Source organism: Mus caroli, unplaced genomic scaffold (genome assembly GCF_978045245.1).
Source record: "Mus caroli unplaced genomic scaffold, Mus_caroli_1 scaffold_13, whole genome shotgun sequence".
NCBI lineage: Eukaryota > Metazoa > Chordata > Mammalia > Rodentia > Muridae > Mus > Mus caroli.
Window position 1 is genome coordinate 57,068,480 of NW_028227268.1, and position 16,463 is coordinate 57,084,942.

The 16,463-nt window shown below is 43.1% G+C and overlaps 1 protein-coding gene across 1 annotated transcript in view; it reads left to right on the forward strand.

Moving 5' to 3' along the window:
* Positions 1-16,463, forward strand: part of Dnah9 (dynein axonemal heavy chain 9) — a 352,309-nt gene that overhangs the window by 254,512 nt on the left and 81,334 nt on the right. Inside the window, exons 50-52 of the mRNA XM_021178488.2 lie at positions 1,626-2,051; positions 11,342-11,461; positions 14,927-15,115. Of these exons, the coding sequence (XP_021034147.1) occupies positions 1,626-2,051; positions 11,342-11,461; positions 14,927-15,115 (735 nt within the window). The remainder of the gene's footprint in view (positions 1-1,625; positions 2,052-11,341; positions 11,462-14,926; positions 15,116-16,463) is intronic.

A 16,463-nucleotide genomic window follows, 5' to 3' on the forward strand; every position in this document is an offset into this window, starting at 1 on the left:
AAAAGTGTGGAAAATGAAACCCCACAGTAAGACCCAGAAGCAAGAGAAGGGCCAGAGTTCCCTGTGGACACTCACATGGTTCTGCCTTTCTCTGCCCCACCCTCCCTAGACAAATGAGCCATAAAAGAAAGCCCATGTCCACTCCAGTGGAGGTTTCTGTCTCTTAGATCAACATAATCTCCACTGGTTTCTTGATGTATATGGATAAGAAAAGGGTTGAAATTTTTCATTGAAATTGTAACAGCGTTAGATCTGGATTAGAGCCCACCTATATCTTTACACGTGCTTTCTATTAATTGCATCATTGACTATGCCTAATTTACTAGTTGATAAACTGTCCTTCACTCCTGCCCCCGACAGAGTGTGGTAGTCAAATGTGAGAAGTGTAAATGCAACCTGCTGAGTGCACGATTGGTGTTTGTGTGAGGATAGTTTCGACGTTGACCACTCTGGACTGAACAACCAACAAGGAAGCTCTAGGCATGAAATATATGTATGTGTATACACAGACACACACACACACACACACACACACACACACACACACACACACACACCAAATGTAATTGAAGGAAAAGAGGCCATCAATTTGAGGTGAAGTCATGGATGGGTTCAATGGAGGGTAACTGAAAGAGGCTGGAGAGAGAAAAGGGAAGGCAGAGGTGATATAATTCCAATTATATTCCAATTTAAAACATCTTTTAAAATCTGAAAAAATATAAATGGGCCACCTGCTTTACCCCCACCTCCACTTTGGCTTGGTGTTAGAACTGATCCCCCTCCCTGTGGAGTTCCAGGCTCTAGAGCAGTTTGAGTTCATTGCCAGAACGCCTTAAACTTTGAAACAAGGTCCTCCCACCCTACTTTAAAAATCACTCATGCAAAAACAGGCTTTCTGGTCTTTCTCTGTGAATGTCACGGCTTTCCTTTGAATCAACTTCACGTGCTCATCCCTGAAGCCACAATTGCATGTCCAGATTTGTGATGCCCTGGCCCCGGGTTACAGATGAGGACACCGAGGACTGAGAAGCTTAGATATCAAGGTCAACATCTTTCTGCTGCAAAGGGCACACCTGAGACCAGTCAGGGGCAGCTGACTCTCAAGCCACTCCTAGCTTTCAGTCTGAATTATTTCTTGGCAAAAACTGCCACTGTGCATTCAGGACAGTCAAGTGTATTTAGAATGAGCTCAGAGAAGAAAGCAGTTTAATTAAAAGAAAAAAAAATTAGTTGAGTTTCAGTGCTATTCTCTTCAATCCAAGATGGAAATTAATTTATAATAACCTTATCTTTTATTCATGTCAGGCTGCATGTTTCAGAGTATATTGGCATCCTTTTATTTCTCAGCTAGATGTGAAATAATGGTGTGTTTCTAATGGGCTGTAAGTCACTTAGTGCTCAAAGAACATAGCTGAGTCTCGGGTAACCATTCAGGGAAGTCTGCAGCCACAGGGGAGTCACTCTGCTTTCCTTTTGATGAGTCATGATATTTAAAATTCAGAGGGCTGCTGCAGGCTTCAAAGCAGCTCTTACAGATTGATCACTCCACAGCCTAACTCCATTAGCAGCCCAGGACAAAGAGAACTCATCCATTTTCTTCTAACAACCTCTTCCTCTTTTCTCAGACCAACCTGACAGAGCTGAAGTCATTTGGTTCCCCACCTCTGGCTGTCAGCAATGTCAGCGCTGCAGTGATGGTTCTCATGGCCCCAGGGGGCAAGGTGCCCAAGGACCGCAGCTGGAAGGCTGCCAAGATCACCATGGCCAAGGTGGACAGCTTCCTGGATTCCCTAATCCACTTCGACAAGGAGAACATTCATGAGAATTGCCTCAAAGCCATCAGGCCATACCTGCAAGATCCTGCATTCAACCCAGAGTTTGTGGCCACCAAGTCCTATGCAGCTGCGGGCCTCTGTTCTTGGGTAATCAATATTGTGAGGTTCTATGAGGTCTTCTGTGATGTGGAACCAAAGCGCCAGGCTTTGAACAAAGCCACCTCAGACCTCACAGCTGCCCAAGAGAAGCTGGCAGCCATCAAAGCCAAGATCACAGTAAGTGAACCTAGAAACCTCCTGCCCAACACTACCAAAGGATAAAACACATGGCACTCTCTGGCAATCTCCAGAGCCTGACAGTATAATAATGTCCAAGGAGAAACCAGATGTTAATGCAGAAATCCATCCCTTTTCAACAGGGACAACTTTCTACATTTCTTTCTCCAACACATATGGGCCAAACAAGAAAAACCAACTGTGCAATTGGTTTATTATTTGAGGCCAAAAGAATGGAGGGGGATGAGATTGTACCCCCATTAAGAAAGTAGAGCCCTGGAGACACATAGCAGAACTAGCAGACTGAGAGTGGGATCAATGGAGTCTCAACTGCTCCCTCATCAGCCAAATATGAACTAAATGTTGTTGCAGTTACAAGGTTAAGGTTTTGAGCTGTTTTCCTCCTTGACATGTAGGTTGGAACTGTCTTCACCTTTTCTACCTATTATTTCCAGTTCTGGCCATTAGTGAAGCTGTCTCACTTTTTACCGTGTGACCATGTGGGCACAGTGTGAGATCTTTACTGTTTCAGGGACGTTCTTAAAAACAAGGAATGTTGATGGCACAAGTCTATAGTGCTAGCTAGCACTCAGGAGGCTCAGGCAGAAGGATCATGAGTTTGAGCCACCCTGAGCTACTTAGCAAGATAAAATTAAGTAAATGAATAGTATGCTGTGCGTTATAATGGTCCTTGCTCCATCCAGAGCTTGCTAGCCTTTATTAGTACCACACATAATTAAATCTGTTTCACTCAGGTTTGAGGGCTTGTCATGACCTTGGGCTCAGACTTACTAGAGAGAGGAGTACCTAAATTTCACTTTTACTATTATAATGGATACAATCAGGCTGCGTAGAACACAGGCAGCTCGGTAGAGCTCTTATACAGACAGCACACATGATGCCCTGGGCTGGAATCTCAGCCAAAAAGAAGATTAAAAATTAGTGAAGTGAGAGGTAGCAATCAGAAGGTTTAAGATAGCATAGGTTTAAAAAAAAAAACTGCCTATCTCCACCTCGTCCCACCTCTCACCAAGAAGCTATTCACAGCGAATACCTCTGAGAAAGGGAAAATCGGTTTTTCCTACTGGGTGTAACAACTGCAGTCTGGGGCAGGTGGAAAGCCCAGGAACAGCCAGTGACCAGAAAATGATCTCTATGGTTTGTGTTGAAGGCTTTTTCCACTTTTTTTAAAATTTGTTTTGCCTGTTTTTATCCTACTGATTTTTTGTTTTGTCAGATTTTATTTATTGGTTTTCCTGTTTTGCTTTTTCCCTGCAAGAGAATGTGAGAGAAAGAATGGGAAGTTGGTTTGGGTAGGGAGGTAAGGAGAACCTTGGAGGAGATAGGGGAGAAGAGAGAATATGATCAAAAAATACTACATGAAAAAAATAAATAAATAAGTAATCTGTCCATCTCAACAGACCTTTAATCTCAGCTGTAATATTTACTTTTTATGTCTTTGGAGTACTCAGACTTCAGCTCCCAGAAGGGAACTAGACAGAATAATAGTACCTGCCTTGTGGGATTGTCCTCAGAACAGAAGGCAACCATGCATGGAGCATGAACCAGAGGCAGCCTGTGTCAAAGCAAACAGCAAGAAGGGCCTTAGAGACCAAGATCATCACTGTCACTGTTCTCCCCCTCCTCCACACCTGTTTCTTGTGCTGTCAGTCACATGCACATTCCAGTCACATGCCTGAGTTCAGTTACACAATCAAGTGCAAACCAGACACTGTTCAGGATCTCCTGTTCCTCCACATGCATTCCAAACACATGGGATTCCGGCTACAAATGTGTGGTGATGATAATGTAGGTGACACAGACTGAGAATTCGGACTGGGATGTGCTGCGTGGGTTCATTGATGGTGTGCTAAAAATCTGAACATAAAAACTCTAGGCGGGAGACCGACCACTGCAGCCAGTCTCTTTGTGTAACACAAATACTTGAGACCAGATGTAGCTTAACAAGAAGCGGGCTCAACCCATAGCATCTTAATAACAATAATAACTTGGGTGAAGAAATTAATTCATGAACCATTTACTTAAAGCAGGTGGGGGTGATCATAACCAGTCTCCTGCAAGTACAAAAACCTTAGCATCCCCATTGCAGCTTTTTTGGGGGGAGAAAACTTCCTAATAACTTTCATATTGTTCTGTCTCTCCCAGAAAAGTGTAAAGAACTGAAATTTTAAAGACTTTTTACTTGAGTTATTTTAACTAAAGGAACATTTGGTACAGAGGGGATGTTTTCGAAATGTTTATACCTTTCCAGTAGCCAAATTCACATGATGGGCCCACTCAACCTGGGAATGTAAGAAGACTTTGAAAAGAACACTTGGCTACCATAGCAAGTGTTCCTTTTCTGCCAAAACATCTCCTGCTTTTAACCACCTCCTCTCCTTCCCAGGCTTATCCAAAGGCCTGTTAACATCCCAAGAACATGACCAACCACTTGCTACTGAATCACAGAAAAAGAGCCAGCACCCATCCTTTATATGGAGGCCCACCTGGGTCAGAAAGATCCCTCTCCAGATGCTGCTCACCATAGCCTCTTCCACTCTCCCAAGAATAGTCATACATTTACATATGCACACACACACACACACACGCACACACACACACAAGCAAGTTGTGGAACTGGAGAGTGGTTAAGAGTACTTGCTAGAGTGAGGTTCCCAGGACCCATATCAGGCATCTCATCTCATAGTCTCCTGTAACTCTAGCTGTAACTGTAACTGTAACCTGTAACTTGAGTTCAAAAACCCATACACTCGCGCGCGCACACACACAGAGACACACGCTTGCTCACTTTGTTAACAGCATTTAGCCAACTGGTAGGTTTTGGGTGGTTTTTGTTTGGCCATCTTTTCTACAATAGGCATATATTGGCATTGCAATTTATAAAGCATGAGGTAATAAAAGCAAATTGGACATTTTCATTGGGAAATATCAAACAGTAGAAAATGGTCTTTACTAGATGCAACAGTCCTCTTTTAATTCTTTGATCTGCTTAGACCAGTTAGGGCCATCTCAGAGCCTGTTACATGGTAGCTGAACTATCTCCTTGAGTCTGTATCTCATATCTGCACGTGACTGAAGAACTTGCTGTCTTAGTTAACATTCTATTGCTGTGAAGGACACTATGACCAAGACAACTCTTATGAAAGCAAGCCCCTCAGTTAAATGCTTTCTTTTGTAATAGTTGCCTTGGTTATAGTCTCTTTTCTCATCAGTAAAACAGTGATTAAGACTGTTGCTATTATTGAAAATATCAGAAAATTTACATAGAGGTATGATTTCTGGACAGTATACAAACAATCAGAAGCTTCCCACGATCAGTCACTGCCCTGCAGTCTTCCTGTTGGAGCAAATGGCCGACCATGTTGTACCTGGCAGTCATCCTAGTCAGTGCATGTTTACTGATATTGGATTGACATCAGGCTGGTCCTCGTTATCTTCTCATTCCTTTGACTTCTCTCCATATGCTAGGTTTATATTTCTACTCCCTGGTGAACCTTATTCAGGCAACTGATGGGTTGCCTGAATACCCCACTCCCAGTACCAACTTCTGTATTAGTCAGGATTCTCTAGAGTCACAGAATTTATGGATAAAAGAATTTATTGATGACTTACAGTCGGCAGCCCAATTCCCAACAATGGTTCAGTCGCAGCTGTGAATGGAAGTCCAAGGATCTAGCAGTTACTCAGTCTCACGCGGCAAGCAGGCGAAGGAGCAAGAGCTAGACTCCCTTCTTCCAGTATCCTTATATTGTCTCCAGCAGAAGGTGTAGCCCAGATTAAAGGTGTGTTCCACCACACCTTTAATCCCAGATGAAAGGTGTAGCCCAGATTAAATCTCCTTAAACTCGGAGATTTAATCTTCTGGAATCCATAGCCACTATGTCTCAAGATCTCCATACCAAGATCCAGATAAGGATCTCCAAGCCTCCAGATAAGGGTCACTGGTGAGCCTTCCAATTCTGGATTGTAGTTCATTCCAAATATAGTCAAGTTGACAACCAAGAATAGCCACTACAAAAACTTATGGCAACCAGTTTTAGAGGACACCATCTTTGTTTCTTGCTTTGTTGCATGGAAGTGGCTTCCTGGAAGCCTTCTCTTTCAGGATGAAACTGTCAATCATCCCTAACTTCTGCTCTTCTCTCATCTTCCTATCTCCCAAATTCTGACCTCACAACATTATTCCTGTTTTATGATTGTTGTAGCCAAAACTATCTTCATTGGCTTCTGTAACCAAAACTAAGTGTCTCTGTCCATAGACTGATTTGTGAAATTTTATAAAAATCAATGACTTCCATTTATATTATGTGGATGTCTTTATTGTTCCCAGCAGGTCTAAGTGATACACTATAATTATATTCATTCTCTCTCTCTCTCTCTCTCTCTCTCTCTCTCTCTCTCTCTCTCTCTCTCTCTCTCTCTCTCTCTCTCCACTATACAGTCCAAATGCTATACTCTCCCAGTCCCCCTCCCATAATCCCTCCCCCATCCCTCATCCTCCACTCCTCTGAGAGGATGGATCCCATCCTCTCATCCCATGGGTATCCCCCTACCCTGGCACATTAAATCTATGCAAGGCTGAGTGCATTCTCTCCCACTGAGGCCAGACAAGAGAGCTAAGTTAGGTGAATGGATTCCACAGATATGTAACAGCTTCAGGGATAGCCCCCCTTGAAGTTGTTCAGGACTCACATGAAAACCAAACTATACATCCGTTAGATATGTACAAAGGCCTAGGACCATTCCATGTATGCTTTTTGCTTAGTGGCTCAGTCTCTAAGAGCCCCTAAGAGTATCCAGGTTAGTTGGCAATTGGACTTTCAACTGAGTTTCTACCCATTTAGGGCCCTCAGTCCTTCCTCCAACTCTTCCATAAGTGTCTCTAAGCTCTGTCCAATGTTTGGTATATTCTCTTTTTTAAAAATATTTTTATTTTATGTGTTGTGAGTGTTTGCATATATATATGCATACATGCATGTAGTGTATATATATATATATATATATATATATATATATATATATATATATACACTACACATGTTCCCTTTGTCCTCAGGGACCAGAAGAGGGTGTCAAATCCCCTATAACTGGAGCTACAGCTAGCTATGAGCCATCATGTAGAAAATGAATCTTGGGTCACCATATTGGCAACAAGTGCTCTTAACACTGAGACCTTTCTCTAGGTCCTAACTTAATTTTTTTTTTTTTACAGTTTTTCCCTCCATGCAGCTTCTATCTTTCTTTATTCATTTTCATCCATTATTTCCTTTTGTGTAGCCTCCATTATTCATCCATTCTCCATTCACCATCCTCATCAAGTCATTATCTTTAATATCTTTCTCCATTGTCTCAAGTTCAGAGCTTTAGTCAGTGTTGAGGATAAATAAGAATGGCTGATTCATTTCTTGGGCTGAATTCAATGTTGTCTGTACCCCAGACTACCTCCTTTCTTGGCTTATCATTTTATTTTTGCTGTAGCCTCTCCTCAAGTCACTTTCTCAGGAAAGTGCTGTGTTAAGTGAGAAGTAAATTTTTAGGACAGTTACAGTCTGGGAATGTCTTTATTTTGCTAACAAGAAATTAGGACTTTGTAGAGTATCAAAATCTGAATTGCTCATTTCTCTTCTTTGAAATGCTGAGCAATTTAGCTGCCAGAATCCTGCTCACCTTTCCAGAAGCCCTTTGACTTTATTATTCACAGTACCTGATACTCTGCACTGATGTATTTAGCTTTCATTATTTATTATGTATTGACAATTTCATGCACGTATGTGATAAATCTTGGTCATTTTCACACATGTCTTATTGATATCTCTGAACTTTCCTTTCCCACTGAAACTCATACTCCCTGTTCCTGCTTCAGTGTGTGCATGCTTTTGTGTGTGTGTGTGTGTATAACTAGGGTTGATTGCATGAGCATAGATAGGGTTATTTACTTATCTACAGCAGCTATATCATTGACGAAAATGAAACCCCTTCCCCCAGAACTATTAACTGCCAATAGACCCTCGGAGAAAGGTGGAGCCTCACCAACTCCTCTTATCCATAGTGAAATGATGACAAGTTCAGTCTAAGACAGTCTTGTGCAATAACCACAAGTGCTACGAGTTTGAGTTGAACAACTATATCATGTCCAGAAAACAGTATGTCATGGCACAATTGCCCATCTTCTAGCTTTTATGTTCTCCTACATCAACAAAGGGGGGGAGGGGGAGGGGAGGAGAGGGAGGAGAGGGAGAGGGAGAGGGGGAGGGGAAGGGAGAGAGAGAGAGAGAGAGAGAGAGAGAGAGAGAGAGAGAGAGAGAGAGAGAGAGAGAGGAGAAACTTCTGCAATGTTCTCTGAGTCCCAGAGGAAGTCCTGTCAATGTCTCTTTTAGGTTAACTTTCAGTGCTTTGAGCAGTTAAGAATCTCTGTGCTGATCACCACCCACCACAAAAAGAAGCTTCTCTGACCAAGGCTGACAGCAGCATAACCCATAAGTATAAATATTTAGAAGATGGCTCGACATGTCCATTTAGCACAACAACAGCAGTAGGTTCCCTGACCCAGAGCCTGTGGTCTCCCCAGATCATGGAATTTTGGCTAGGTTTACAGTATGAGTTCCCTCCTGTGAAGCAAGCCTCCAATCCAATCAGAAGGTAGCTGGTTACACACACACACACACACACACACACATGCACACACACACACCAGTAGCAGTCATGCCATTATTGCACCAGTAGTCACATTTTATTTGGCAGGTTGTAGTTTGAAGGCAGCTGGATAAGGATATTAATGACTTTTCCCTCCCAGCAGCCTGCTTGACACCTTCCAGAACTGTGAAAGCTAGCCAGCAGGGAAGCTTCCAGTCCTAGCTTGATCCTCCTTATCCTAAAACCAAAGTTTATGGTATCTTCAGCAATAGGGTATTACCATCTAGGTCTGGTGTACAATGGAGAGGAATGGCAATAGCCTGCATTGTTTTGGATGGCTCCTGGGGCCTCCCTGACCAATGGCTTTTAGGAGGCATCCATGCCTTGGCACTTAGATTTTCACTTTTCACCGATGGTTTCTGAGAGGAGCATTATTTACCCAATGCAGGATATCTCCTTCCAAACTCTCTTAACTATAGATTTAATAAGCTTGGAACCTAGTAGATTTCCGTACCTCCTTAGCTTGAGATAAGCCCTACCCCACCTTCTTGTCTTCCCTGTCCACCTCCCAATTTGTATCTTCTCTTAAACCCTTCCTCCTCAAATACAGCTCCATCTTTTTCATGTTGCCTGTTTTTAATACCCACGTCTTTTATATTATTCATGCTGGCATGGAGACCTACAGTCTTCAACTCGGACATATTTTTGTTTTATTCCTTGGCAATCTCTCTTCCATTTTCTTTGAAATCTTATCTTCTGTAATACAGGTAGATTGGGTGTTGAACCTCCTCTGTTTCCTTCATCTTTTGTCACTCTTTGTTTCTACAGGCTTTCTGGGAGATTTCTGAAGCTTTGCATAGTTCCTAAGGTCATCTTTATTACCCATACTCAAGTCACTACATTAACAGTAAAATGATGGTGATTCCCAGTAGTAGTTTTGTTCTCTCCTCCGTTTAATAAAATTCTGTTCTCATGTCATAGCTAAACCATCTTGGACCTGACTGAGAACTGGTTACGAGGTCTTTAGTGCTGTTCTTGCTGCTATTGAGAGTCTCATCTCTTCTTCCTGCCACTGCTTACCTTAATCTAGGCTTTTGACAACATCTTCTGTCTGTTGTGTCTTGGAAGAAACTAAGAAGATGCCACAGCCACTGTAGTAATGAACATATGGCATCTGGGATCACCTGTGGAAAAAACTACAGAGATATGAAAGCTAGAGGTGGGGTTAGGAGGGAAGAGGGGCTAGTGAGAACAGGAAGATAAGAGAGAATAGTGGGGTAGAAATAATATGATTCACAATACACTGTGCCTAAGTCAGAAACTGTCAACAATTTAAAGAAAACCTTTTTTAAAAAGCTGGTATTATCTCTGCAGATAAAGGCATCTCTAGCTGATAGGATTCACTTCTAAGATTAGATGATCTGTGCTGGATGCACCCTAACTACTAGAGGCTCTCTCTCTTTCATGGTGATGCTGAATTATACCTATGGGCAGAGATACTCCTTGGGGTGTTAATAGACTCCTGTTTGCTACCCACCGTGTCACACTTCCAAAATCCCCAGTTACTGGAAGACTGTACAGATAGATACTACCCCTGGTGACCTATGGGAGCCACAGCCTCCTCTGCCCTTCTCCAGCCATCCCACACCTCCATTATCATGGCCTTCCATCATCCTAGTGAACCATCTCACTCCTGAATAATGACCATTGACTCACAGAGTGCACAGAGCTTATGCCTGGTGTAATTGCTTCCTAGTCACTTTAGTGATAGCTTGGGAAGAAAAGGTGATGGGTGTGCTCAGTCTGCTGTTGTTAATCCTATGACTTGGCCCCTGCTTTTGAAAGTGTTCTGTTGAGTAAGCTCAGAAACCATCTATATATCTTACACCATAGCAAGAGCCCACAAAGCAGTCCGGACTTCAGTTACTGTGCAGAGACAGGATGTGTGCAGAAGTATCTGGCTGTGCTTCTCTGTGTGTTTGCCTAGGTGAATGTACACTCTAAAGGTGACATTAAGGTGACCTAATTCTTGATAAATTTGAGGGAAATTTTTTGAAGCTATGACTTTTCTAAAGAAACACCCTGCCCTTCCTGATGCTGGAGTAAAATTGATGAGGGATAAGTAATAGTTTGAGCAGAAGGCAGCCAGCCCAGCCTCATCTGGCACATCGTGTCAGTGGCACTCCCAAGCCCACCCTGGGGGCTGTAATCCTATTCTAGTTTCTCCAGCTTGGATGCACTTTTGCCTCCAACAGCAACAGCTGTGCTTTGGAAATTCACTGAAACCCTCTCCACCTCCATCACAAGAAGAGGTGGGACTCCCACCCCATTCCTCTGCTGCATGCTTGTCTCACCTCATTGCCTATACACAAGTCCAAGTGCTCAGCTTTGATTAAACTTCTCTAGGCTTCCATCTTGTGCTCCCCCTGCAGGAAGAAGCTGAGGTTGTCTCTGGGCACTCCCTGTGATCACCCCCTCACCGGGCTTCCTTTGCTCCCCCTTCCTCAATATCCTTAGTCGTTTAGCCTTTCCCTACCCAGCATTTCCTTCTCTGTCCTCTCGCCATGAAGCTTTGTCTCAGATGGGCGAGAGGTAGCTTGAAATTACTGACTGGCTCTGTGTCCCGTCCTCAACAGCACCTTAATGAAAACCTGGCGAAGCTCACCACCAAGTTTGAGAAAGCAACAGCAGAGAAGCTCAAGTGTCAGCAAGAAGCCGAACTGACCGCAGGCACCATTTCGCTTGCAAACCGTCTGGTGAGTGTGAACTCTAATTACATTAGCGGTGCTTGTCAAGTGCCTCAGAGGTGTGAATAGATGAGCTCAGTGCGGGGCAGCGCAGCTTTGACTCACCCGTGGGAGGGAGAGTATATTAAAATGTGGGGAGAGGCTGGGACTGTGACCTGTGACATGTGGGTACTCAAGTCTTCTCTGTTCAAAGCTGATGTCAGAAGGTGATAGTTAGACTGAAGGGTACCCTGGATCTACAAGACAGCTGGCATAGTAGTGGCCATGCTTCTCTGATATACATGGGCCAGAGGAGCTATCATATTGTAGGTCAATCCTAGAGTTTGTATCCACGTGCAAGATTAGGGACTAAGAAGCAGAAAGGAATGATTGACCCTAGCATATCTCAACGTGACCTTATTCATACACACTCATGCAGACACAAAGGGAAATTGGCCCTCCTGAGAAAATAAGTCTGAATGTTAGAACAAAGGTGTTTCTTTCAGGGCATCTGTTGCTATATAACAACACCCCTCCCCAAATTATCCAAGAAGAAAGTGTATATATGCTGTGCTTGGGCGGGGTAGGAGAGAGCTGATACTGATGGGGGGAGGACCAGGGAAGGATACAAAAGGGGTTAAGTGGTATTGCATGTCTCCTGAATTTTTTACCCAGTGTTGGAGGGTTACAATACACACTATGTTTATAAGACTAAGATTTCCCTTCTTGTTTCATAGGAACTGTTTTAGAAAACAAAATACCACAGGGGGCAGGGATTTGAGTAGAATTTAGCTTTCTGTGTTGTCTCCATGCCTGAGGAATGTAGTGTTACTTGGGCCTGGGGCTGGGCTGGGTTGAAGAGTCCAGAATAACTTCCTTCACCTGATAGATACTTTAACAGGTAAGACTAGTAGAGTGGACTCAGAGCGCTCTCTCTCTCTCTCTCTCTCTCTCTCTCTCTCTCTCTCTCTCTCTTTCTGAAATCTCTCTGGTAGTGTCATCAGATAGGGTGGAACATCTCTGATGATTCTACTAAAGTGTACACTAGGCAGGACTCTACAAGCCAGCTTTTCAAGAGACATATATCACTCTCATAAAACCTGAAACCAAAATCTAGCACAGTGCCAATCACTTCTGCCCTTAGTCCATCAAAATAGTTACAAATTCAGGTGTCTACAAAGAGACCACTATTACTTTTGAAATAGACAACCTGCAATCCTACTATGTGCTTGGCCTATTTAACTCTAGCCTGCCTTTATGAGAACAATATAACCAGCCTTACCATGCCTTACCTTTCTTATATAATCAGCTTTTACAACCTAAGCTAGTGCAAAGCTTTAATCCTGAATTATGTGTTCCCATGCCCATAGTCATGTGGAGATAGACAACTATAACTTCTGTCTTGTGTCTGTTTTGTTTTGTTTTGAGATGAACTCTCACCTTGTAGTCTAGATAATCCTCCTGCCTTGGCTTCCTGAGTCTTGAGATTACAGATGAGAACCACCATACCTAACTTTGAATGAGAGGTTACAGAATCTGTGGCCTTTTAAAATTCCTCATGGCTTGCATTTCTAGCACCCCCAGCATGGAAGACTAGAGATCAGCTTCTACTGAGAGTGATTTCTCTTTAGCCTCAAGTCTTGCAGCACCACCTTCACCAAAGTAGGGAAATATAACCAATTACTATCCTCGCTTATTCCAGCTACAGCCATATTTCCTTTAAGGAGCCATGTGTAGTAGCCACCACTGGACTGAGCCATTGTTTGGTGACGATGTTAATCCACATGTTTTCCAGTTGTTGTGTGTGATGATGTTGCATTAAGACATAGAAAATAGAAATAAAAGATAGGAAGGTTCCTCTTGGAGCAGTTTAGACCAAGAATGAGATAAGTAGGATTCCTCTCTTCTACCTCTATGTCTTCCCTGTCTCAACTTTCTGGTCTATGGCCTGTCTGTTGTATTTATCTGGTCTGCTCATGTTGTCTGTCCTTAACAAAGGACTTTGCTCCTTGTCTACTGAACAGAACAGAAATCAATGGTATGGGAAAGGGACAAGGGATATTTTTCAGCAGAAATCTTTAATAAAATTTTACCAGAAAGAGGTTATATTACTGACCATGACTGACCCAGAATATCTCCCAAAACCTCACAGATATATCAGCTAATATCAGCATGTTGTTTCCAATATTTATGATTTATGGGATATTTGTTTTAAGGTTGTTTTCAATCTGTTGGCTGCTTTCGGGAAATAATTACTACAACACACACACACTTTATTCTGAGTCAGGGGCATGGGAGTACAAATTTAAGATCAAAGCTTTTGTTAGCTCAGGTTGTAAGAGCTGATTCCATAAGAAGGGCAAAGCACAGTAAGGCTGGTTACATTGTTCTCATAAAGGCAGATTAGGTTAGAGTTAAACAGGCTGAGCACGTACACATAGTAGGATAGCAGGTTGTGTACATAGACCTACACAGTCTCAAAGCATATTATCAGCTTAGATGCAAGGACAGGCAAACAATGTGTCTCCCCAGCTACAGGTAGGACAAGCTGCTATGTAGCCATCAGATGATCAATTTTATCAAATGTTTTGGTTTGGAGAAGGCACTTCTCAGATATGCAAGAAATCAGCCAGGTCTGGCTGGTCAGCCTCCCATCTAGCTCTTTACTTGGCTTTCAAAACTCAGCACAGCCTTCTCCATTGCTGTGGACTCCTCCATAAATATTTCCATGGAAGGCTGTGGGACTGGGTGTATGGATGTACAGGCACCGTAGCCATTTCTGGCTCTACCAACAGAGATTCTGTAGAGAAACTTGGACTTCACTGTTCTAGTTTAACATGACAGGGCTTTGTCAGGTTGGCTAGTCCTGTCTGCCTCTGCCAGCCCTAACAATATATGATATTCTACTCCCAAGAGAGATGTCTCCCAAATATGAGCCAGGCCAGTTGAGATGTGTTCTGTAGTCCCTGGTATTTTGTATGCACTCACTTGTATACACCTTCTATCGCTCCTTTGATTCACCCCCATCTTTCCATCTACTGGGAAACTTTTTAAGGCACCTGAACTTGATTTTATTTTCATATATCCAGCCCTTAGGGAGGAGAAAGAAGAAAAGGCTAGTTTTCAAACATGTCTTACAGACCAGGACTGTGCTGAGTGGAAACATACATGAGCCCGTTTCACGGCATCCCATAGAGTTGATATAGCTGTTTCCACATGTAGAACAGGCAGACCGCTGCAGCCTGCATTCAGAGCCTGTTCTCATTCCACAGCCCTTGCAATGCACGACACAGAGCAGGGGCTTGTGTGCTGGGGCCACCTGGCTCTGGCAGCCAGAACATGGCTGATTGGCAGGGCTGCGGGATGGAAAAGAATGCACAATGATTACTGAGACTTCCTCTCGTGGACACATGGCATGTAACCTCCTAGACTAAGTACCCAGCTCTGTGGGCTCCATCTGATGCTTCTCTCTCCTTTCTGCCTTTTAAATGGTAGGTTGGAGGCCTTGCATCTGAGAATGTAAGGTGGGCAGAGGCTGTGCAGAACTTCAGACAGCAGGAAAGTACGTTATGTGGCGACATTCTACTTACTACAGCTTTCATCTCCTACTTGGGCTTCTTTACCAAAAAGTACCGAAAGAGCCTCATGGATGGGACCTGGAAACCCTATCTGAGACAACTGAAAGTACGTAAGGCCTGAATTTGTCCTATGTGTGTCACTGAGATCATATGAACATAGTAACCCAAACCTTCCTGTACTTGTCTATGTACTGCCACTCCAACCTGAGCAGCAGGCATTTAGGAACATGCATGCAACATGCCCTTGGTATAGTCTTACCACTTAGGCTCATTAGTTCCCCAAACATGCCCTGTCAATGGAATGCAAAAGATATCCCAGGCCAGGAGGGCTTAAGTACATTCACAGTCCAATGGAGGTACTTAGGTCCACAGACTTCCTCAGCAGGAAGAGTGAGCACAATTCATATGGTACCCTGAGTGTATCCCAAACTCCATTCATGATTATCGCCCGAGAATGCAAACTGCATTTTATATAGTGATAGCCAAGTTTTCCCAGATCTGCTCATAAAATTCTGCCCACTTGATAATTTTGATGGACTGGTTTAAAATGGTTACAGTTCTAGGAATGGCACAGATACTAGTTCAGCAGTAACTAGTCGCACTAGTTGTGTTAAATCTTTGAGCTAACAGCACTAGTTGAGCTGTGATTTCATTCATAATGAACTCATGGAGGAAGAACTGTCAATCATAGATGATGAATGGCCCTTAGCAGCATAGAGGGATTGGGTTTGTTTGAGACTCATAAGTATTTTGTGTCACAGGCTCCTTTGGGAGTGCCTTAGCCTGTTTTGGGGTGCTATAACAAAGTGCTGGAAAGCAGGAAATCAATAAAGACCTGATGTTTACTTGGCTCATGATGCAGCAGCCTAGTAAGTCTGCTGCAGACCTCAGTATGTTGACATTGTATGCCAGTAGACAAGAGAGCAAGAGAGTGAGAGCCAAGGAGATAGGTGGGGTCAAATTCACATCTGTGACCTACTGTCACAGGAACTAATTCACTCCCATGATATCATTGGGAGCCGTGTACAGGACAGAGCCACAGTGGCCTGTTCACTAGTGATTAAATTTTTAACACCTAAGTTTTGGGGACTGCATTCAAACCACATAAAGTAGTCTCACAAAGTCTATGAATCCCAGATCAGAAATAAGTTTTAAGCTTGGTAGAGTATCTTATACATATGTGACATATATGTAATTACAATAGTTAGGAGGCTAAGATGAGAGGATTTTGAGTTCAAGCTCAGCATGAGCAACACAGTAAAAATGTTGTAGGGAAGGAGGAGAATGAAAGAGTAGAGTATGTGTCTTAGGGTTTCATTGCTATGAAGAGACATCAAGACTACAGCAACTCTTATAAGGGCAATATTTAATTGGGGCTGGCTTACAGGTTCAGAGGTTCAGTTCATTATCATCAAGGTGGGAGCATGGTGGCATCCAGGAAGGCATGGTACAGG